The sequence below is a fragment of the Sapajus apella genome, unplaced genomic scaffold, assembly GCF_009761245.1.
Source record: "Sapajus apella isolate SASKATOON/1434 unplaced genomic scaffold, GSC_monkey_1.0 scaffold12, whole genome shotgun sequence".
Lineage (NCBI taxonomy): Eukaryota > Metazoa > Chordata > Mammalia > Primates > Cebidae > Sapajus > Sapajus apella.
In genome coordinates, this window is record NW_022436952.1 from 7062467 (window position 1) to 7085791 (window position 23325).

General features: G+C 45.8%; 1 protein-coding gene and 1 long non-coding RNA gene across 7 annotated transcripts in view; one reads left to right on the forward strand and one right to left on the reverse strand.

The window, feature by feature from the left end:
* Positions 1 to 4786, forward strand: part of CALCOCO2 (calcium binding and coiled-coil domain 2) — a 33362-nt gene extending 28576 nt beyond the window's left edge. For 4 of the 6 annotated variants that reach the window (XR_004269569.1, XM_032279904.1, XM_032279907.1 and 1 more), the window contains 2 exons: positions 3175 to 3203; positions 3738 to 4786. Coding sequence is in view for 4 of the 6 variants with exons in the window: in XM_032279906.1 (XP_032135797.1) it covers positions 3175 to 3203; positions 3738 to 3825 (117 nt within the window). In the remaining 2 variants the exon portion in view is untranslated. Of the gene's footprint in view, positions 1 to 768; positions 905 to 3174; positions 3204 to 3737 lie in introns of all 6 variants that reach the window. The other 2 variants (XR_004269570.1, XM_032279903.1) reach the window with 1 other exon arrangement.
* LOC116552947 lies at positions 4216 to 21163 on the reverse strand. The gene is made up of 3 exons (XR_004269571.1): positions 21134 to 21163; positions 17386 to 17394; positions 4216 to 4351 (listed from the first exon to the last, which is right to left on the reverse strand). It is a non-coding gene; the product is annotated as an uncharacterized LOC116552947 (long non-coding RNA).
* Positions 21164 to 23325: the final 2162 nt, after the last annotated feature.

The following is a 23325-nucleotide window of genomic DNA, read 5'->3' on the forward strand; positions in this document are numbered from 1 at the left end:
AGCCTGGTGACAGGGCAAGACTCTGTCTCAAAAATAAATGAAAATAAATAAATTTAACAATAATAATATACAACAGTTTCATTGTTAATATATCTATTAGAATAGTTTCAATGTTAATATGGTTCCTGCCACTTTCACATATCCACACATTTGTTCCTCCCTTTAGTTAGCATGTATTTAGAGATTTAAAATTATTTTTTGTATTAATATAAATAAAATTTAGTAAACATATCTAAATTCGGGTATAGACTGGGCACAGTGGCTCACACCTATAATCCTGACACTTAAGGAGGCCAAGGCGGGCAGATCACTTGATGTTGGGAGTTCAAGACCAGCCTGGCCAACATAGCAACATGGTAAAACCCCGTCTCTACTAAAAAATACAGAAATTAGCCAGGTGTGGCGGTGGGTGCCTTGTAATCCCAGCTACATGGGAGGCTGAGGCATGAGAACCACTTGAACCTGGAAGACAGAGGTTGCAATGAGCTGAGATGGTGCCACTGCACTCTGGCCTGGGAGACAGAGGAGACTCTAACTCGAAATAAATAAAAAAACAGATAAATTGATAAATAAATAAATTTAGGTATAAAGAACTTAGATCTTTGGAATATTGAAACTGCTGCTTTCCCTTCTGAAGAATTCTGGATTATCAATTATTGAATTTCTTCAGTGCCACATTGCTAATTGAAAACTATCTGGGAGAGGCCAGTTCCTGGTGGCTGTTCTTGTTATTGTCTTTCAACATGTCTATAAATCCACTATCCTTAGCTTTTGCAGAGGGAGAACACCAGATTGCTCAGTTACATGGGTCTGGATTTTAATTCTTTGCCGTATCAAGTACCTACTTCAGATGAAGGAGGCGCAGGACAAAATCCAGGACTTGTCTATGGAAACCCATATTCTGGTAAGACAACTTTCCCATTCTAACTGGAAGGACCCTGCCTGCATCCCTTTCCCCTACTCAATTTTTGTTTCTGAGATGCTAATTAAGACCAGTCTCATTGTTAAGACTTGCTGGGCAGAAGCTGAGGACCCAATAGAAAGATTGCCAGGCGAGAAGTGTTAATTGAGAAATAAATCTGAATCCAGAAGACACAAATCAGATCATTCGCCTAGAGGCAGCAGACACAAATTGAGTCCCGTGGCTATATTCCAAATGTGTAAATCAGGGAAATGTCTTTATGCAGAAGATATACACATACAAAGCTGAGGAAGCTAATTAAGGTTTTGAAATGGTAGCAAGAGAGGCAAGTTACGCCGTCCAGGAACGGGTGGTTACAGCAGCCACCCTGATGGCCTGACCAAGGGCAGCAGAAACAGGCTCCACAGAGACTTCTCGGTGATAGGACAGGAAATGGGGGTGAAAGGATTTGGGGTAACATGTCCTTGCCAAATAGAGAGCTTTTCTCACTTGCCTCCAAAAGCAATATGAGATCTCATTTGCTTTTTTGAGCAGTTTAAAGCAGCAGTATTATCTTTAGAGTCACAACCAGAAGTTTATAACAGACAATGAAAGAAGTTTATTTTTCTTTAAAAATATGTTTGTGGCTAGCTGGGATTACAGGCGCCTGCCACCATGCCCAGCTAATCTTTGTATTTTTAGCAAAGACAAGGTTTTACCATGTTTGCCAGGCTGGTCTTAATCTCCTGACCTCGTGATCCGCCCGCCTGGGCTTCCCAAAGTGCTGAAATTATAGGCATGAGCCACCACACTCAGCCCAGTCTGTTTTTACATATAATTTTTTTTTAATTCTCTCTAGTTTTTTTGTTTTGTTTTTGAGACAAGGTCTCCCTTGGTTGCCCAGGCCGGAATGCAGTGATACTATCTTGGCTCACTGCAACATCCCGGGCTCAAGCAATCCTCACCTCAGCCTACCAAGTAGCAGAGACTACAGGCAGCAGCCACCATGCCCAGCTAATTTTTGTGTTTTGTGTATAGATGGGGTTTTACCATGTTGCCCAGGCTGGTTTCGAACTCCTGAGCTCAAGCAATCCACCCACCTTGGCCTCCCAAAATGCTGGGATTATAGGTGTGAGCCATTGCACCTGTCCGTGGATACAGTCTTAAAATCTATTCTAAGACTGTCATTAAATTGTTACTATTTTTCAGGCCGGGCGCGGTGGCTCAAGCCCGTAATCCCAGCACTTTGGGAGGCCGAGGCAGGTGGATTACAAGGTCAAGAGATCGAGACCATCCTGGTCAACATGGTGAAACCCCGTCTCTACTAAAAATACAAAACATTAGCTGGGCATAGTGGCGCGTGCCTGTAATCCCAGCTACTCAGGAGGCTGAGGCAGGAGAATTGCCTGAACCCAGGAGGCGGAGGTTGCGGTGAGCCGAGATCGCGCCATTGCACTCCAGCCTGGGTAACATGAGTGAAACTCCGTCTCAAAAAAAAAAAAAATTGTCACTATTTTTCTTAAAATTTTATTTTCCCTACTCTGAAGATAGCTTTTTTTTTTTTTAACTGTATAACATATATATATATATATATATATACACACACACACAGCTAATGAAAATACAATTTCAGGCTGCGTGTGGTGGCTCACTCCTGTAATCCCAGCACTTTGGGAGGCTGAGGCAGGCGGATCACTTGAGGTCAGGAGTTCAAGACCAGCCCGGCCAACATGGAGAAACTGTGTCTCTACTAAAACTACAAAAATTTGGCCAGGCTCAGTGGCTCATGCCTGTAATCCCAGCATTTTGGGAGGCCAAGGCGGGTGAATCACCTGAGGTCAGGAGTTCAAAACCAGCCTGGCCAACATGGTGAAACCCCGTCTCTACTAAAAATACAAAAATTAGCTGGGCACAGTGGTAGGCACCTGTAATCCCAGCTGCACAGCAGGCTGAGGCAGGAAAATGGCTTCAACTTGGGAGGCGGAGGTTGCAGTGAGCCGAGATCATGCCATTGCACTCTAGCCTAGGCAACAAAGCAAGACTCCGTCTCAAAAAAATATATACGATTTCATTATTTGTGTTTTCTTTTCACCCTATCATTGACCTAGATCCACTCTATGAGAAGTAAGTGGTATACATATGAGAGAGAAAGAATCAGAGGCAATGGGGAGAAAGGGAACAATAAAAAGTGCAGGAAATATCTGCCAGAACACAGTTGGAGAAGCTAGGGATGGTATTTTTTCATTGAATGAGATCTTTCTGATTCTTTTCAGGTATCCAAGAAAGTTCTTCCCCAAGCTCAGTGAGTATTTGATTCATGAGAATATTCCCACCAAGCCTTTGAGAAAATTTCCCTTCCTGCTCCAGTTCATGAGAGAACCATAGGGAGATGGGTTCGTTTTGATAACTCCAGAAGTCAGCTGGATCAATTTGTTCTGGGCCCAAGGCTGAGCCAGCCTGTTGTGGAAGGGGAAAGAAAGCACAGTTCATCCATCAGCATTTTGCTTAGGATCTATACCTTTGAGTTGTTTGGTAGCATAAGCAGGGAGGAGATGTGAACCAGGCAGCTAGCCAAACAAGTTATATCCAGTGCCCCACAGGCTAGAAGCTGTATTGGCTGCTTCAGCAATATTAGGCCCTTTCAATTCTGGGGTTAAAGGAAGCCCTGGTGAGTATCTCCAAATGTGCATTCTCTTCATTTATTCACTATTTCTTGAACGCCTAACCATGTGCCAGTCATTATGCTAGGCACTGAGGATACAGTGGAAGACAGGACGGCCACATCTGTGTCACATATAGCTTACATTTGTACTGACCTCTTTGCTCTTCCTCCCAGCTCTCCATCAAGAAATGCCCCATCTGCAAAGCAGATGATATTTGTGATCACACCTTGGAGCAACAGCAGATGCACGCCCTTTGTCTGAATTGTCCAATTTGTGGCAAGACCTTCCCGGCAAGAGAGAAGCAGATCTTTGAAGACCACGTGTTCTGCCACTCTCTATGAGCATCCCAGCCTCTTGGATATATACAGAGATTTTATAGAGTAGAACCTATAGCTTCTACCATGAGTTATATGAGTCAAGGTCCTGCCTAACCTGAAATTACTAGAGATTTACTCAGCCCTGCTGCCACTAACAGTGGAGTCATGTCACTTATCTGAAGGACACTGTTAAGAGCTTCTGGTGCCATCCTGTGGGTTACTACCTTTAAGTCACATAACTTTAGCTGTATCATCCTCTCACCTATCATTCTTCCAGGGGTCTTCAGTACAAGGTCCCTGAGATGGAGCCAACCTAGGTATTCACAACAGGCCTGACTTGACACTAAATCATTAGTTTTCCAAGTTGTCCCACTGCCATTCAGGGGCAGGCCTTGAGTGTATTTGTTCTCAGTCCTAACCCTGGAGCCAGCGATTGGTCCGAGGTTGAGAATTCCTTTCTCCTCCTCCTCCTCACTGTTGCTTTCTCCAACTGATTGCTTTAGACTAGCCAAAAATGGCACAGCAAAGAGCTCAGAAGTCCAATTTGGATACCAAAGCTTTCTCATGTAAATTTCTCCGCCCCAAAAGAAGCATCTTATTCCTGAACCTTAGACAGGAATTATTTCAGTCACAGAAAGCTTTTCTGGGTACCTCTGGTTAACATTTTCTACTCTCTGATCTTTCCTATGTACATAACTTTTATTGTTATAAATTTTTTCTTAATGGTTAAATAGGGATTGTTAGAAACTATGGGTTTGCAGTTTTCTGAGCAGGTGAGTTTTGAATATGGATAAGTCAGAATAATGAGACAACTATTGTTAATCACTTTAATACTAAAAATAAATTACTCTTCTGTTTCAGGGACTTAGGTAACTTAAAATAAACCTTCAGTTTATGGCCTTTTATTTTGAAGCTTATGGAAAAATTGTGATCAAAAGGACTGTGGGAAGGGCAGACACCACCAGTGATTTCTCTTCACCTGTCTTAAATATTAAACAAAAAAGAGTGTCCTGGCAGTTACCTTAAGGTGGGGAAGGAGGTGATAAAACATCAGTTTGTGAAATCCGGGGCCCTGGCTTTTTTTTGAGAGAGTCTCACTCTGTTACCCAGGCTGGAATGCAGTGGCGCAATCTTGGTTCACTGCAGCCTCCGCCTCCCAGTTCAAGTGATTCTTGTGCCTTAGCCTCCTGAGTAGCTGGGATTACAGGTGTGCACCACCTTACCCAGCTAATTTTTATATTTTTAATAGAGATGGGGTTTCACTGTGTTTAGCCAGGCTGGTCTCAAACTCAGCCTCATATCATTCGTCCACTTCAGTCTTCCAAAGTGCTAGGATTACAAGCGTGAGCCACCATGCCCAGCCTGAGGCCCTGACTTCTTGCTATAGCTTTCTATGCATTTTTTTAATTTTTTTTTTTTTTTGAGATGGGGTCTCACTATGTTGCCCAGGATGGAGTGCAATCCCACTATTGATCAGCACGGGAGTTTTGACCTGCTCCATTTCCAACCTGGGCTAGTTCACCCCTCCTTAGGCAATCTGGTGGTCCCCTACTCCCAGGAGGTCACCATATTGATGCCGAACTTAGTGTGGACACCCGCTTGGCATAGCGCACTATAGCCCAGAACTCCTGGGCTCAAGTGATCCTCCCACCTCAGCCTCCCAAGTAGCTGGAACTACAGACATGCGCCACCAAGCCTGGCCCATGCATTTTTTTTTTTTAAAAGGAGCAATGTGGATTTTGGCACCCTTTGTGAACTAAGTTGAATGCCCTCTGTCCAAATTTGCCTAATTTATAAGAAAGCAATAATTCCATTTTCTCTCCCCTCGGGGACTGAACAAATGGAAATGACTCCCAGGCAATACAACTGGTCACTATAGAGACTTTTTTTTTTTTTTTTTTAAGATGGGGTTTCGCCATATTGGCCAGGCTGGTCTTGAACTCCTGACCTCAGGTAATCCACCCACCTCGGCCTCCCAAAGTGCTAGGATTACAGGCATGAGCCACTGCGCCCAGCCTCACTATAGAGACTTCTACAAAAACTTCTGAATGATGTGAAACACGATGTCATGAATAAGGGTTGAACCAACTATAGCTTGTGTTCCTACTGGGCTTTCCCTAATGTGGTTGGGAGTTATGCCCTAGACTATATATTGTCATAGTCACAGCTCCTTGCTTTGATTTCATCCTTGATAAAATGAAAATGAAACTTATACTACTTCTCCAAGCCTTTTGCCACCTTAAGAATGACATGTGACATTAACACTAACCCTAGAATAGAAATATAATAGGGAGATGGCAATAAAAGAGTTTTTCTGGCATATACCCTCCCTGCAGAATTTCTGTTGCTCCCCAGATAGTTCCAGTGAAGAATTGCAGTTTCATTTATTTTGTACTAGTCAGCTTTTAATTAAACACATGAATGGAGAGGAGCAGTGGTGCACATAATCCAAATCAGTGAATACCATTTTCTGGTGAATTACCCACCCCTTTGCCCCTGCTACCCTGAGGGTTACCATGATTATCAATAGCAGCAGGAGCCCTTCCAGGGGGCTTGGTTAAAAAAAAAAAAAAACAGTTTAGGTGTTAATGACCCTTTTTTCTGGGTGTAAAACAAAGCATCTTTAACCACTGTTCATTATCCCCAGCTGCTCTTACCAAGGCTTTGGAGGGGGAAATTATGCTCCAGGCAGCCCCTAGTAGTAAACAATAGTTCTTGTATAACCCACTGCCCACCCTGGCCTTCCTCCATCCCCCTTGCACCCACACATTATAAAGCTGTAAAATACTTGCAAAAAATAGGAAGTTATGGGAGCGAATAGTATATATCTGAGTTGGATTTTTGAATCTTTGTACTCATTATGGCAACAGGTTTTCCTTCCTAATTTGTTTTCTCTTGGTCTAATATTAAAATGTTTTCGCATTACCTTAGCATGCTTACTGGATGGGCAGTAAAGGGAGAAAAAAGTCACCCTGGCACACGTGAGTGTGAAAGAAGCTAACTTAAAAGGAGGCCAGGCATGGTGGCTCATGCCTGTAATCCCAGCATTTGGGAGGCTGAAGTGGGTAGATCACTAGGCCAAGAGTTCAAGACCAGCCTGGCCAAGATGGTTAAACCCCGCCTCTGCTAAAAATACAAAAAAATGAGCCAGTGTGGTGGTGGGCCCCTGAATTCCCAGCTACTCAGGAGGCCAAGGCAGAGAATTGCTTGAACCCAGCATGCGGAGGCTGCAGTGAGCAGAGATCGTGGCACTGCACTCCATCCAGCCTGGGCGACAATGAGACTCCCTCTCAAAAAAAAAAAAAAAGAAAGAAAAATCAAAAAAAGGAGAGTTGGCAAGATATTTGGTAAACTTAGGCCCTTAACACCTATAGCATCAGCCCTTTTCCCTGGTCTTGCTAAAAATGGGGATGAAATATGTCTGCCTTGATGTTCAAATATAATTCTCCTATGATATGGTTTTCTGTGGTGGCAGTGGCTTACCCTGAGCTAAGCATACTCTAACTTAGTCTCCTAGCAACAAATGTGGATGAAATATGGATGCAGTCCATTACCGAGGAGAAAAGCAAAATGGACTCTACAAAGAGACGAGACCCAAAGAGATACTCACCTGAGTGCCCTGAGTTAACCAACAATAGGCCGTATAAGCTCAGGGCAGTTACACTGGCCTCAGTCCTCTCCTTAGTTGACCTCATACAAATATTAAAAAGTCTTTAGGGCCAGGCTCTGTGGCTCACATCTGTAATCCCATCACTTCGGGAGGCCAAGGTGGGCAGATTACCTGAGGTCAGGAGCTCAAGACCAGCCTGGCCAACGTGAAACCCTGTCTCTACTAAAAATACAAAAGTTAGCTGGGTATGGTAGGGCATGCCTGTAATCCCAGCTACTTGGGAGGCTGAGGTTGCAGTCAGCCAAATTGTGCCACTGCACACCAGTCTGGGCAATAGAGTGAGACTCTGTCTCAAAAAAAAAAAAAGTCTTTAGGCCAGTGCAATGGCTCACACCTGTAATACCCCGTGCTGATATTGTTTGAAGCCAGGAGCTGGAGACCAGCAGCCTGGTCAGCATAGCAAGACCTCGTTTCTTAAAAACGAAACAAAAAAAAAACAAGCTACTATCTGGAGATAGCATCAGATTTAAAAAATTTTAAAAGCTATGTATGGTGGCATGCCCCTGAAACCCCAGCTACAGGGGAGGTTGAGGCAAAAGGATCCCTTGAGCCCAGGAGGTTGAGGCTGCAGTGAGCCATGATTGCACCACTGAACTCCAGCTTGGGCCACAGAGTTGAGACCCTATCTATTAAAAAAAATTAATAAGGCCGGGCGCGGTGGCTCAAGCCTGTAATCCCAGCACTTTGGGAGGACGAGGCGGGTGGATCACGAGGTCAAGAGATCGAGACCATCCTGGTCAACATGGTGAAACCCCGTCTCTACTAAAAATACAAAAAATTAGCTGGGCATGGTGGCGTGTGCCTGTAATCCCAGCTACTCAGGAGGCTGAGGCAGGAGAATTGCCTGAACCCAGGAGGCGGAGGTTGCGGTGAGCCGAGATCGCACCATTGCACTCCAGCCTGGGTAACAAGAGCGAAACTCCGTCTCAAAAAAAAAAAAAAAAAATTAATAAAATATCTTTACATTCTTATACTGCTTTATAGTTTAGAATGCATTTCATATATTCCCTGTGTACCTCTCATAATCCTCCAAGACAAGGCAGCTATTAACTCATTTTTATGGATGAATAAGTTGAAACATGCAGAAATAACTTGCTAAAAGTAGAAACAACCCAAATTTCTATCAGCTAATGAATGGATAAGTACAATATGGTATATCCATACAATGGAATATTATTCGTCAATAAATAAGTAGTAATATATGTTGCAACATGGATGAGCCTTGAAATCATGCCAAGTGAATAAAGCCAGTCACAAAAGACCACATTATTGTATGTTTCCATGTATATGAAATGTCCAGAATAGGCAAATGTGTAGTAACAAAATAGATTGATTTCCTAGGGCTGGGGGTTGGAGGGAAATGGAGAGTGACTGCTAGTAGGTATGGAGTTTCTTTCGGGAGGATAAAGAAAATGCTCTGAACTTGTGGAGATGGTTGCACAACCAAATACACTAAAAACCATTGAATTATATACTTTCTCTTTTTTTGGAGGCGAAGTCTCACTGTCACCCAGGCTGGAGTGCTGTGGTGTGATCTGGGCTCACTGCAACCTCCACCTCCCAAGTTCAAGCGATTCTTCTGCCTCAGTCTCCCAAGTAGCTGGGATTACAGGCGTGTGCCACCACACCCAGCTAGTTTTTATATTTTCAGTAGAGATGGGGCTTCACCACATTGGCCAGGCTGATCTCGATCTCCTGACCTCAAGTGATCTGCCCGCCTTGGCCTCCCAAAGTGCTGGGATTACAGGTGAGAGCCACCACACCTGGTCAAGTTACATACTTTAAATGGATGCACTTTATGCATTGTGAATTCAATCTCAAATTATCATTTGAGACATGAAGGATGTCTCAAATACAAACACAGAGCAAGTTAAACATTTGAACTTCGATAGATTATGCTTCCCTCAGTACAACCACTGCCACAACTGTGCTATGTTCTCCCAGTCGTGGACTGGAGGCAGCAGCTTCAATGCAATAGAATTAAGATTAACAGGGTCAAGGGAATTAGTGATAGCCCACCATTTGGCCAACAGCATTAGTGGTCTCTGTGTGGTAATATCTATTCTGTGGAGATGGATGTACTCAATAAAGTTGGGGGACAGAGTCACTGGCCCACAAATCCCAGGTAATCACATTAAGAGATCCAGCCTGCTCTGCCTAATGTTATTACTTTCTCCCTGTGGAAAGGAGGAATATAACACTCCAGGGGACTACATTCATTGTTTACTCAGTCAATCAACATTTATTGAGCACCCACAGTGTGCAGAGCTAGTATCAGATCAGGATTTAAAAAGTAGAAGACAAGTTCTTCCCCTGAGAGATCTGCAAGATTAATGGAGACTCTCTCTGCCCTCAGGGAGCTCTGAAACTGCTGGGGGAGAAAGTCTTGGGTTCCAGGGCTCTCCCCATCAGATGGGGACAGGGGAAAACCACCCAGAAAAGCAATTTAAAGGTACTTCCAGCACTACACTCTGACTAGCTGAGCTAACCAGCAACCCTAAAGACACAAAGATAAGGGAAGTCATCCTGCAAATTAAGGACTTGGCTGTGGGCCCTCAGTGTTAATTAATGGTGTTTTGAAAGCCCAAGTTAAGGATGTTGCAGAAATGTGCTTTGGAAGAGGCAGAGGGCCAGAGATAGCAAACAGACATGGGGAATGTATTCTGAGGTTCTCTGCAAAGGCAGGAGAGGCAGGCCCACAATGCAAAGGACTTTTAAGCAAAAAATACTAGAACATAAAAAGAAATCAGTATCTATCCTGAAAGAGACCACAACCTAGTTGAGCCAAATTAATAAGCTTATTTGCACTAACAAGGGGTAGGGTAAGGCCGGGGAAGGATTGTGTTATAAGGAAATAGGAGTAGCTCAGAATCCCAGGATGCAAGGCTCCCAGCACTGCGCTCGGCTGTATTTCTTAAACCACATGTGACTCTATAATTATCTCAAAAGCTTAATTTTGTTTTTTAAAGGAACAGCTTCTTGGGAGGCAGAGGCAGACAGATCACAAGGTCAGGAGATTGAGACCATCCTGGCTAACACAGTGAAACCTCATCTCTACTAAAAATACAAAAAATTAGCCGGGTGTGGTGGTGCACACCTATAGTCCCAGCTACTCCAGAGGCAGAGGCAGGAGAATCGCTGGAACTGGGAGGCAGAAGTTGCAGTGAGCCGAGATCATGCCATTGCACTCCAGCCTGGGCGACAGCAAGACTCCATCTCAAAAAAAAAAAAGGACCAGCTTCAAAGAACATGTTGAGATGAGGGAATTGCAACCATGTGTGAGGTGAGGGTATAATGTTCTAGTGGGGCAGACTGGGAGACAAGGCTCTATCCCGAGGCTGTAGGGGACAGTCCATCCTTACAGTAGCTGTTGGTGTTCCTTGACTTGTGGCATCACTCCAAAACCTGCTTCCATGGCCACAGTGCCTCCTCCCTGTGTGTGCCCTGTGTGCCCTCTTATAAGGACATATGTCATTGGATTTAGGGCCCAGCTGGCTAATCCAGGATAAGTCTTTCCTTCAAGATCCTTAACTTAATCACATTTTATCATATAAGGCAATACTGGTTCGCTAATATAAAGGGTATGATAAGTCTGTGCAACCTGACAAGACCCCTATCTACAAAAAATAAAAAGCCAGGCTTGGTGGCATGTGTGGACATCTCTTCTTGGGTGGGAGGGCACCATTCAGAAAGGTAGGGGCAGACCAATACAACCCACTACAGAAAGCTAGGGGAAGACAGATCATTACTAGGATTCTGACCCAGGCAACCAAGACAGGACACACAGAAGAAACAGCAGGCTCTGGAGAGGGAAGTTCAAGTTTTAACTGAATTTGAGGGTCTGGTGGGGATGCTCAGTAGGCAATGGGATAAATGCTTCAGCAAAGAGCTGGGTTGGAGCTGCAGGTTATTCCTGACATGAATGGAAAAGCGGAAGCCAAGGGAGTGGGCAAGCTAACCTGGAGAGAAAAGATAGGGCAGGCTGAGGACAGACCCTGAATAACAGTAACTTCAGGACTCAGGCAGGGGCCCGAAAGCCATCCAGGAAGGAAGAAAAACCAGGAGAAAATTGGCAGCCTGAAAGCCAAAAAAGAAAATCATTTCAGAAAATGAGTTCAACAGTGTCAAATACTAGTGGCGTAGGACTGGGAAGAAACCTTTGATTTTAGGAACTTAATGTTGGCAGGTAGATAAGCTTTTTTCTCTCTTTAAAAAAAATTATTCTCATTAAAGAACATTTGAAAAGCATAAAGTACAAATTTTTTGTATACTTACACCAACCAAACACAATTATTAGCATTTCCATCCACTTTTAAAAGCATTGCTTTGAGTCAGAGTCTTGCTCTGTCACCCAGGCTACAGTGCAGTGACAAGATATTTCACTGCAACCTTCACCTCCTGGGCTCAAGCAGTCCTCCCACCTCAGCCTCCAAGTAGCTGGGACTGCAGGCATATACCACCACGCCCCACTACATCCATTTGTTTCTATGTGCAGATAAGCTTGTGAGTCTTCGTTTGTTTGTTTTCTTTTTCAGACAACGTCTCACTCTGTCTCACCCAGTCAGGAGTGGTGTGATCATAGCTCACTGCAGCCTCAACCTCCTGGGTTCAAGGAGTCCTCCTGCCTCAGCCTCCTGAGTAGCTGGGACTACAGGCACACACCACCACACCTGGCTAATTTTTTTAAACAATTTTTTTTGTAGAGACAGGGTCTCAATATGTGGCCCAATCTGGGCTTGAACTGGCCTCAAGTGATCCTCCTGCCTCGGCTTTTTCATAGTGCTGGAATTGCAGGTATAAGCCATCATGCCTGGCCTAGGTGAGCTTTCTTTTTCTCTGTTTTTTTTTTAAACACAAACAGAACTAGGTGAGCCTTCAAGTAAATTAAAAAGACTATGTGTGCATGTGTGCCTGCATGCCCATGAATGCCTGCCTTGATTTCCAACACAGGCATCCTCATTTATATCCTCCCCGAGCTGGAGACTGACTTGTGGCCCCTGGGAGAGTATGTGGGAGTGTGGAGAGTGATCTCCGGACCTGGGCACTTTCCGGCCCCTCCTCCCAAGGAAGCTGGAGCACCAGTTTGGCCTGTGCAAACACCAGGCACTTTTTTTTCGCTGGGTCAATATTTCACATCCGTTGTCAGGGTCTAATCCATCTTCGACATCTGTTCCCTGGGATGTTGTTCTCTGCCCTGCCACCTATGACCCCTCATGGTCTCTGTCCCTAGAAGTGGATCTCTACAAGCTCCCCAGGGCTTTTTCCAGCTTGAGGCTGCACGGTGCTTCTCTTTTTCTCTTTAAACCCTCTCACCTTTGCCTGAGCCAATAATCTCCCTCAAATTACAGGGAGAAGCCCCCTATGTCTGGAAGCCTTCCCTGGCTCCACAACACAGAGGGACCCGGTAGCTGCCGTTGTGTAGAATTCAGCAAACCTTGCCTCCCAGTGGGCTCAGAACACGTTCTGACCCAGTGTCCTGCTTGCCACCTCGTGTTTCCTGATTGCTACTTCCTGCTGCCAGCCTGCTGAAGCCCTGGAGACACACATTTATTTGAATAACATCTCAAAATAGACTGGGAAGACAAAATGAGCCCCGTGACTCATGCCTGTAATCCAGCACTTTGGGAGGCTGAAGCAGGCGGACTGCCTGACCTCAGGAGTTCAAGACCAGCCTGGGCAACATGGTGAAACCCTGTCTCTACTAAATTACAAAAAATTAGCCGGGCGTGGTAACATGCATCTGTAGCCTCAGCTACTCAGGAAGCTGAGGCAGGGGAATTGCTTGAACCAAAAGGCGGAGGTTGCAGTGAGCCAAGATCACGCCACTGCACTCCAGCCTGGGCGACACAGCAAGAGTCCATCTCCAAAAAAAGAGAAAAACAAACAAACAAACACAACAAAAACCCAAAATGTACTAAAAGTGGTAACTAGAAATTGTTTTCAAGATTGGTGCTTTCGCACCATTGGCTAGATGAGGCAACCAAGTGCATTTCTTTTGATCCATGCCCACCTTGATCCTCTGATCAGCTCCCAAGAACAGGGGACAGGCCTGGCATGGTGGCTCACGCCTGTAATCCCAGCACTCTGGGAGGCAGAAGCAGGCAGATCACCTGAGGTCAGGGGTTCAAGACCAGCCTGGCCAACATGGTGAAATCTCGTCTCTACTAAAAATACAAAAATTAGCCACGCATGGTGGCTGGCACCTGTAATCCCAGCTGCTTGGGAAGTGGAGGCACGAGAATCACTTGAACCCGGGAAGTGGAGGTTGCAGTGAACCAAGATTACACCATTGCACTCCAGCCTGGGTGACAGAGCAAGACTCGTCTCAAAAAAAAAAAAAACAGGGACATATTCTGTTCTCTATTCATCCCCTCAGTAAAAATCTCTGGCCCCAGGTTCCTCATCATCACTCAAACCCAACATATATTCGGTATTAACTATAAGCAAATGGTGTTATTAAACCCATTTATAGATGAAGGCGCCAAGGCTTATCAAGGATAAAGACTTGAAGGCCGCACAGCTGCAGGAGGCCAGGCTGGACCAGGGTTTATGTTGTTAACACTAAATTGTTTGGAGAAACAGCAAACCCAGCTGTGGGGGAATGGGAGGGGTGGGTATGGAGCCTGAGGCTAACTTCCTCCCACCCAGCCATTCTGTCCTTTCTGCAATAAAGTTCATAGTCCAGGAAATGCCTTGTGAGTGACAATGACTCTTAAACTTTCCTGAAGATAAGAATTACTGGGCCAGAGCCTCCCTCACTGCTTGCCATCCCTTCAGCTGATGCTCAGTAACTCTTTCTTTGCCAGTAGCCTGCCTGCCCTTCCCGTTTACTGGAGAGGCCCTAGTGACCACCAGGCCCACCTCCCATCACGCGGAACCCATCCCTGTTGCCTCACCCAACCCCACCCCTCCCTTTCCTCTTTCACTCCGGGAGTTTTTTGTAGTTCATCTGCTCAGCCAAAGAGAAGCAACTGCTAATGTTAAGCTGAGATTTGGATCGGGCCAGGGGGCACCTTTAAAATAAAAATTTACTCAGGTCCAGGAAACAGCTACAAATGATCTTGGAAATGCAGGCACTCCATCTCCTGGTTACATACCCCAGACAATGCCCAGCGCAGCACTGAAGGGGCCTTGTTTATCAACTGTCATGGACTCAGGAACCAAACAGACCTGCCTGCTACCAGGGTGTCTCCTGCAGCCCCTGCCTCCAGAAATGACCACCCCTGAGATGAAAGCTTCTCTTGGGAAGAAACTGAGGAGATTTTACAATTTGCTCAGGGCTTCCCACTCTTTGTTGCTGGGAAATTCTTCCTGTAGCCAGCTTCAGACCCTGTCAACACATACTGAACAACAGGATTATTTTTGTTGTGTCCGCATCTGCTGTATGTCATCTCCTTTTATTTTTTTCTGAGTTAACGTTTTGTTTTTTTTCTTTTTTCTGCTGACTACCTACTCATCTGTTATAACTTTTTTATTGTGTAAGAACACAACATGAGATCTACCTTCTTAACAAAATTTTAAGTGTAACATCTCCTTTTAATTTGGATAAAAGAGTATGCATTGGGCTGGGCGCAGTGGCTCATGCCTGTAATCCCAGCACTTTGGGAGGCCAAGACCCAAGGATCACCTGAGGTCAAGAGTTCGAGACCAGCCTGGCCAACCTGGTGAAACCCCATCTCTACTAAAATACAAAATTAACCGGGTATGGTGGTGCTTGCCTATAATCCCAGCTACTTGGGAGGCTGAGGCAGGAGAATCACTGGAACCCAGGAGGCCGAGGTTACAGTGAGCCGAGATCTCGCCGTTGCACTCCAGCCTGGGTGACAAGAGCAAAATTCCATCTCAAAAAAAAAAAGTGGGCATTGAGTGCTTTTATGTTAAGCACTTTGTATTTGATCATTTTAACCCCCACAACAAAACATTAATCATTAATATATGATAAATAACAATCAAAGGTATTAATAAACCCATTTCACAGATAGGACATGGAGAAAGGATGAGTGAATTATGTGTGGTCATACAGAGTTGGGATTTTTTTTTTTTTTTTTTTTTTTTTTGAGACGGAGTTTCGCTCTTGTTACCCAGGCTGGAGTGCAATGGCGCACTCACCGCAACCTCCGCCTCCTGGGTTCAGGCAATTCTCCTGCCTCAGCCTCCTGAGTAGCTGGGATTACAGGCACGCGCCACCATGCCCAGCTGATTTTTTTGTATTTTTAGTAGAGACGGGGTTTCACCATGTTGACCAGGATGGTCTCGATCTCTTGACCTTGTGATCCACCCGCCTCGGCCTCCCAAAGTGCTGGGATTATAGGCGTGAGCCACTGCGCCTGGCCCGGGATTTTTTTCTTTTTTTCCCGAGACAGGGTCCTGCTTTGTCTCCCAAGCTGGAGTGTAGTGGCATGATCACAGCTCACTGCAGCTTCTACTTTCTGGGCTAAAGCCATCTTCTTACCTCAGCCTCCTGAGTAGCTGGGACTACAAGTGTGCACCACCATGGCCAGAGAATTTTTGTGGGGTGTTTGTTTGTCTGTTTGTTTTGAGACAGAGTTGGGGTTTCACGTGTTGGCCAAGCTGGTCTCAAACTCCTAACCTCACATGATCCACCCACCTCGACCTCCTAAAGTACTGGGATTACAGGCATGAGCCATCATGCACCACCAGAATGTTTGTATTTTTTGTAAAGACAGGGTTTCATCATGTTGCCCAGGCTGTTCTCAAACTCCTGGGCTCAAGCAATCTGCTGGCCTCAGCCTTCCAAAGTGCTGGGATTACAGGCGTGAACTACCATGCCCTGCCTACAGAGTTGGGATTTAAATTCAGGCAGTCCAACTTCAGAGCTCTTGCACTTCATTAGAGACACTCTGTGTCTTGTTCCAGTACTCCTTTCTCCAAATGGGATTATTCTATCTCCGTAAACCTGTCCTTATTTCCCTTTAAGTCAGGAAACCTAGGACTGATGCAAAAGACCCTGAATAGATTTATAGTAGGGACCAGAGCCATGGAACATTCCCTTTCCATCACTTAATTCAATCTCTGATGAAGTCTATACCAGTCATTCCCCCGGACAGACATCTTGCTCGTATCATTCTCAACAAAGTGGCTTCTAACCCTATCTGAAGGACTGGATAGCCATTCTGGCAGATCAGTGGCCCTAATCACAAAGGAAAAAGAAATGGCTGTTTGCAAGCAGCTGTATTTGCTAAGTAAGATACAGTGACAGGCTGAGTGCAGCCTGTAATCCCAGCACTTTGGGAGGCCAAGGTGGGCAGATCACTTAAGGTCAGGAGTTCAAGGCCAGCCTGGCCAACATGGTGAAACCCCCAGCTCTACTAAAAACACAAAAATTAGCTGGGAGTGGTGGCAGGTGCTTGTAATCCCAGCTACTCAGGAAGCTGAGGCAGAAGAATTGCTTGAACCTGGGAGGCTGAGGTTGCAGTGAGCCAAGATCATGACACTGCACTCCAGCCTGGGCAATAGAGTGAAACCTCATTTCTTAAAAAAAAAAAAATAGACACTGGCAAAGTGCCTTTTAAGGAAATGGTATTTGGGGAGATATGCTGTCAGTAGTTTTGATAGGAACTCAGCATTGAGTTCCTACTGAGGAAAGAGCAGAGAACATCTGTGGACATCTGTGTTTGGGTTCTCCTCCACGTTCCACCTCTTTCACATACCTCACACACCCCTGCATCCCTCCTGCCCATCCTCTATTCCACTTGTCCTGTAATTTTTAACCTGAGGTTTTTTGTTTTTTGGGTTTTTTTTTTTTTTCTAGACAGAGATTCACTCTTGTTGCCCAGGTTGGAGTGCAGTGGCACAATCTCATCTCACTGCAACCTCCGCCTCCTGGGTTCAAGCGGTCCTCCTGCCTCAGCCTCCTGAGCAGCTGGGATTAGAGGTATGAACCACCATGACTGGCTTATTTTGTATTTTTAGTTAAGAAAAGGTTTCTCCATGTTGGTCAGGCTGGTCTCAAACCCCTGACCTCAGGTGATCCGCCCACCTCACCTCAGGTGATCCGCCCACCTCGGCCTCCCAAAGTGTTGGGATTACAGGCGTGAGCCACTACACCTGGCCGACCCTGAGTTTTGACAGCCCCAAACCTTGTCCCTTCATAGAGTAGACAGGCAGGTAGGTCATTGCGGTAAAGAGCCCAGACTCTGGAACCAGACTGTCTGGTGGCAAATTTAGACAAGTCACTCAACTGCTCTTGGCCTTGATTTCCCCATTTGTCAAATGGCATTGACAATTATAGGCCCTGCTTTAGCTAGATGAGTTAAAATGGGTAGAGCATTTAGAACAGCACCTGACACACACTGATTGTAAGCGCTCAGTAAGTGTTCTGCCCTGCCACTTGATTAATGGCTTTGTGAAATTGGGCAGCTCACTCTGAAAGAGGGCATGATTATGATGTAGTGATTAAGCACACTAGGTTTGATGTTAGATGCCCTTGAATCTTGACTTTGTTTTTTTTCTGGAGACAGGGTCTCATTCTGTCATCCAGGCTGGAGTACAGTGGTGCAATCTCAGCTCACTGCAGCCTCAATCTCCCAGGCTCGAAGGATCCTCCCATGTCAGCCTTCTGAGTAGCCAGGACTACAGGCATTCGTGCACGACACTTGGTTCTGTTCTTGTCTCCTGTCCCTTCCACCCCCAAGCTGGCAGTCCCAGGAGACAGAGCCTCTTTCTATTCAAGATCTCCCCCATGTAGGAATGTAAGTAAACAAAATACCACCCATCTCCACCAGCCCTCTCCCATCTTACCTTGGGATTAGGAAAGACTGTGGTTGAGGGCAGTCTGTGTTCTTGAATGTTATCTCTGTGGGCTTGGCTCCAGAGCCCTCAGCAGGTAGAGGGAGTGGACCTGCAGCTTGAGACTCAGAGCCTGGGCTTATAATGAGCAGCGTCCTGAGCCCTCTGCTGGGGAGTCTTGGGCTCCATTCTGCTTGCTCCTTGCAGGGCCTTTTCAGGAATTCAAGGGCCCTTGACACTTTAAAGAGTGCCACATCATGTCAAAAATATTAAAATGTACTCACATCCCACACGAAACGTAGGCTTTTTTTGGTTTTGTTTTTGTTTGTTTCTGAGATGTAGTTTCACTCTTGTTGCCCACGCTGGAGTGCAATGGCGCAATCTCGGCTCACTGCAACCTCCGCCTCCCTCCCAGGTTCAAGCGATTCTCCTGCCTCAGCCTTCCGAGTAGCTGGGATTACAGGCATGCGCCACCACACCTGGCTAATTTTTGTATTTTCAATAGAGACAGCATCTCACTATATTGGTCAGGCTGGTCTCAAACTCCCAACCTCAGGTGATCCGACCGCCTCAGCCTCCCAAAGTGCTAGGATTACAGGCCTGAGCCATCACGCCCAGCCTGAAATGTAGTTTATACATAAACTATATATACAAACTGAGTTGAGTTGCAATTGATTGGTTGAGATATTGTTTTGTAGTCATTTATTTCAATATTTATCCAATACCATTTTGCAACTATCATATTTATTTTGGAAACAACAACCTTTTTTTAAGTTTCACTCATAGGCCCTAGCCCCTAAGCCATTGTGTCTAAGGGATGGGCCAGCAGTGCCTCCAGTGCCTAGGTTGACTTAGATTCCCTGGTCCCAGAGCTTGTCAACTCCAGGGCCCATGTGGACCATGCTCACCCTATCCATTCATCCACCATCCATCCAGTTGTTCGTTCATTCGTTCATCTGTCCATCCATCCATCCACCCACCCACCCATATCTATCTGAGCTGCCTATGGTAGGAAAAAAGCAACTTGGGCAGAGGCTAGGGAAGACAAGCATGGTGTGAGACTGCCCTCTAGAGATTGCTCCAGGAAAGTGCAGGTGGGGAGCTCCCTCTTTCAGGCTAAGATCCACCCCACCACTCGCTCACTCACTCACTCATATTTATTGAGAGAGTACCTACCTACCAGTACCCGGCATCACATACTTTTGTGCTCTGATAACAAAGGGCAAATACAAAGAGGAATAGAGCATGTCTCTGTTCTCCAGGAGGTCACCATGTTGTAGCGGCAGCTGCAAACACATAAATGATTACCGTTCTGTGCACTGACTACTGGAGTGGATGTGCACCAAGTTCTATGGGAGCACTGAGGACAAGGAAATAAGTATGCGGTAATAGGGGAAGTCATCATAGGGAAGGTGACATTCAAGATGGGCCTTGAAGGATGTGTAGGAGTTTGCCATGCAGTGCTGGGGAGGAAAGGCACCCGGGACAGAAGAAATGGCAGTGTAAAAATGCAGGCTTGTTGGGGGCCACTAAGAGGTGTGGCAAAGCTGGAGCATGCATAAGACTGAACAGTCAAGACCCAGCTGGAGAGGCAGGTGGGGCCAGATAGTGAGGAAACTCACACTCAGAAAACAGGAGGTGAGTCAGATGTGGTGCTCACCTATAGTCCCAGCTACTCAGGAGGCTGAGATGGAAGGATTGCTTGAGCCTAAAAGTTGGAGGTTGCAGTGAGCTATGATCACACCTGTGAATAGCCATTGAACTCCAACCTGAGCAACATAGTGAGACCCTGTCTCTTAAAAAAAAAGAAAACAGGCCATGCACAGTGACTCATGCCTGTAATCCCAGCACTTTGGGAAGCTAAGGCAGGAGGATCATTTGAGCCTAGCAACTCCAGACCAGCCTGGGCAACATAACAACAGGTCTTTTTTTTTTTTTTTTTTTTTTTTTTTTTTGCATCTTTTCAAAAAAATACAAACATTAGTAGGGCATGGTGGCACAAGCCTGTAGTCCCAGCTACTTGGGAGGCTGAGATGTGAAGACCACTTGAACCAAGGACATCAAGGCTGCAGTGAGCCATGATCACACCACTGCACTCCAGCCTGGGTGAGAGAGAGAGACCCCATCTCAAAAATAAAACAAGGCCAGGTGCACAGTGGCTCACACCTGTAATCCCAGCACTTTGGGAGGCCAAGACAGGAGGATCACTTGAGCCCAGGAGTTTGAGGCTGCAGTAAACTATGATTGTGTCATTACACTCCAGCCTGGGCAACAGAGAGAGACCCTGTCTTTAAAAAAAAAAAAAAAAAAAAAAAAGTAATGGAAGGCTCATCCTTAAGCTTTAGCAGGATACATGGTGGCCCAGCCAGAGACTGGATTTAATAGCCTTCCTTGCAGCTAGATGTGGCCCTGGGACCAAGTTCTGGCCAATGGGAGGCATGCAGTAGGGACGTGTGCAACTTCTAGACCCCAGGCTTAGAGGAAGAAAGTTGCTTGCTCTTCACTTTTCTCTTTCTTGCTGATTGAGAAACGGTAACACCTGGAGTAGCTACCTTAGCCACAGAGATGGAAGCCACATGTTGAGGATGGCAGTCACTCTGCAAGCCCCGGGCTGCTCACCTCTTACTGTTACATGAAAAACAAATGATCTTTTAGATCTATCTTACCTAAGCCACTGGATTCTGGCGCCTCTTTGTTATAGCAGATTACCATATACCTTTAATTAATGCAGAATGTTTTTCTTTTTCTTTTTTTTTTTTTTTTTTTTTGAGACGGAGTTTCGCTCTTGTTACCCAGGCTGGAGTGCAATGGCGCGATCTCGGCTCAATGCAACCTCCGCCTCCTGGGTTCAGGCAATTCTCCTGCCTCAGCCTCCTGAGTAGCTGGGATTACAGGCACGCGCCACCATGCCCAGCTGATTTTTTGTAGTTTTAGTAGAGACAGGGTTTCACCATGTTGACCAGGATGGTCTCGATCTCTTGACCTCGTGATCCACCCGCCTCGGCCTCCCAAAGTGCTGGGATTACAGGCGTGAGCCACCGAGCCCGGCCAATGCAGAATGTTTTTCTAAAATAATCCTTCCCTGTTAGAAAAGTGGTCAAAAGGCATGAGGTGATGGTTTACTCACACACAAAAAAGGCTACAAATGGCCTTTACATATGTGAAAATATCCTCAACTTCATTTAGAAGAGAATTGCAAATTGGTCAGGCGCAGTGGCTCATGCCTGTAATCCCAGCACTTTGGGAGGCTAAGGTGGGTGGATCACCTGAGGTCAGGAGTTCAAGACCAGCCTGGCCAACATGGGGAAACCCGATCTGTACTAAAAATACAAAAATTAGCTGGGTGCGGTGGTGGGCGCCTGTAATCTCAGCTACTTGGAAGACTGAGGCAGAAGAATCGCTTGAACCCAGGAGGTGGAGGTTACAGTGAGCTGAGATCGTGCCATTGCACTGCAGCCTGGGCAACAAGAGCAAGACTTTGTCTCAAAAAAAAAATAAAAATCTGTAAGATCTTTTTGTTTTTGTTTTCAGGCAGGATCTCACTCAGACAGCGTCTCACTCAGTTGCCCAGGCCGGAGTGCAGTGGCATAATAAGAGCTCACTGCAGCCTTGATCTCCTGGGCTCAAGCAATCCTCCCACCTCAGCCTCCTGAGGCCTGGCTATTTTTTATTTAAGTAGCGATGAGGTCTTGCTGTGTTTCCCAGACTGATCTCCAAATCCTGAGCTCAGGTGATCCTCCAGCTTCGACCTCCCAAAGTGATAGAATTACAGGCATGAACTACTGCATCTGGCCAGATCTCAGCTATTAGAATAAGGGTATTGAGGCCGGGCGCGGTGGCTCACTCCTGTAATCCCAGCACTTTGGGAGGCCGAGGTGGGCGAATCACGAGGTCAAGAGATCGAGACCATCCTGGCCACCATGGTGAAACTCCATCTCTACTAAAGTACAAAAAATTAGCCGGGCAGGGTGGTACATGCCTGTTGTCCCAGCTACTCAGGAGGCTGAGGCAAGAGAATTGCTTGAAACCGGAAAACGGGAGTTGCAGTGAGACGGGATCGCACCACTGCACTCCAACCTGGTGACAGAGCAAGACTTTGTCTGAAAAAAAAAAAAAAAAAGAAAAGAAATAGAATAGAATAAGGGTATTGATTCATTAATTCAATAATTTACTAAGCAAGCACCTACTTCGTGCCAGGTACTATCCTAAGCACAGTGAACAAAACAGGCAAAGATCCCTGCCCTCAAGGAGCTTAAATTATAGAATTAAGATGAAAAATATAATAGTAAACATAACAAATAATGATATTTGTTGGTTACCATTACAATAGAATGGTGTTAGGAGGTGCTCAGTACTCTGGAGGAAATAATAGAGCAGGGTAAGAAGTTCAGGGAGACTTGGAAAGGGGCGATTGCAATCTTAAACAGGGAGATCAGACAGGTCCCTCCAAAAAGGCAAGATATGAGCAAGACATGAAAGAAACCAGGAGTAAGCACGTGGAAAACAGAGGGGCAGAGCAAGAACCTGCCTGGCGTTCAAGTCACAGCCAACAGGCGAGCGAGGCTGCAGCAGAGGACCCTGGCGGAGAATTGAAGGAGAGGAGGTCAGGGAGATCATGGGGCACCGAGGGCTGTCAGGTTTAAGAACTTTGACTTTGACTCAGAGAAATATGAGAAGACTGCAGGATTTTGAGCAGAGGGACACAGTGTGCTTATATCTTAAAACGATCTCTCTGGCTGCTGGGTTGAGGGGAGATGAAAGCAGGGCAGGTGTGAACAGGTCTCTGCAGTAATCCCAATGAGAAAATGAAGGGGGTCCAGGCTAGAGCAGTAGCCCTGGAGGTGTAGAGAGGTGGTCAGATGGCGGCTGTAGCCTGAAGGCCGAACCAGCATGGTTTCCTGAAATAGAATGTTTGGTGTAAGAGAAGTGACCTGTTAGAAAAGACAAACCCAGCTAGGCATGGTGGCTCACGCCTGTAATCCCAGCATTTTGGGAGGCCGAAGCAGGCAGATCACCTGAGGTCAG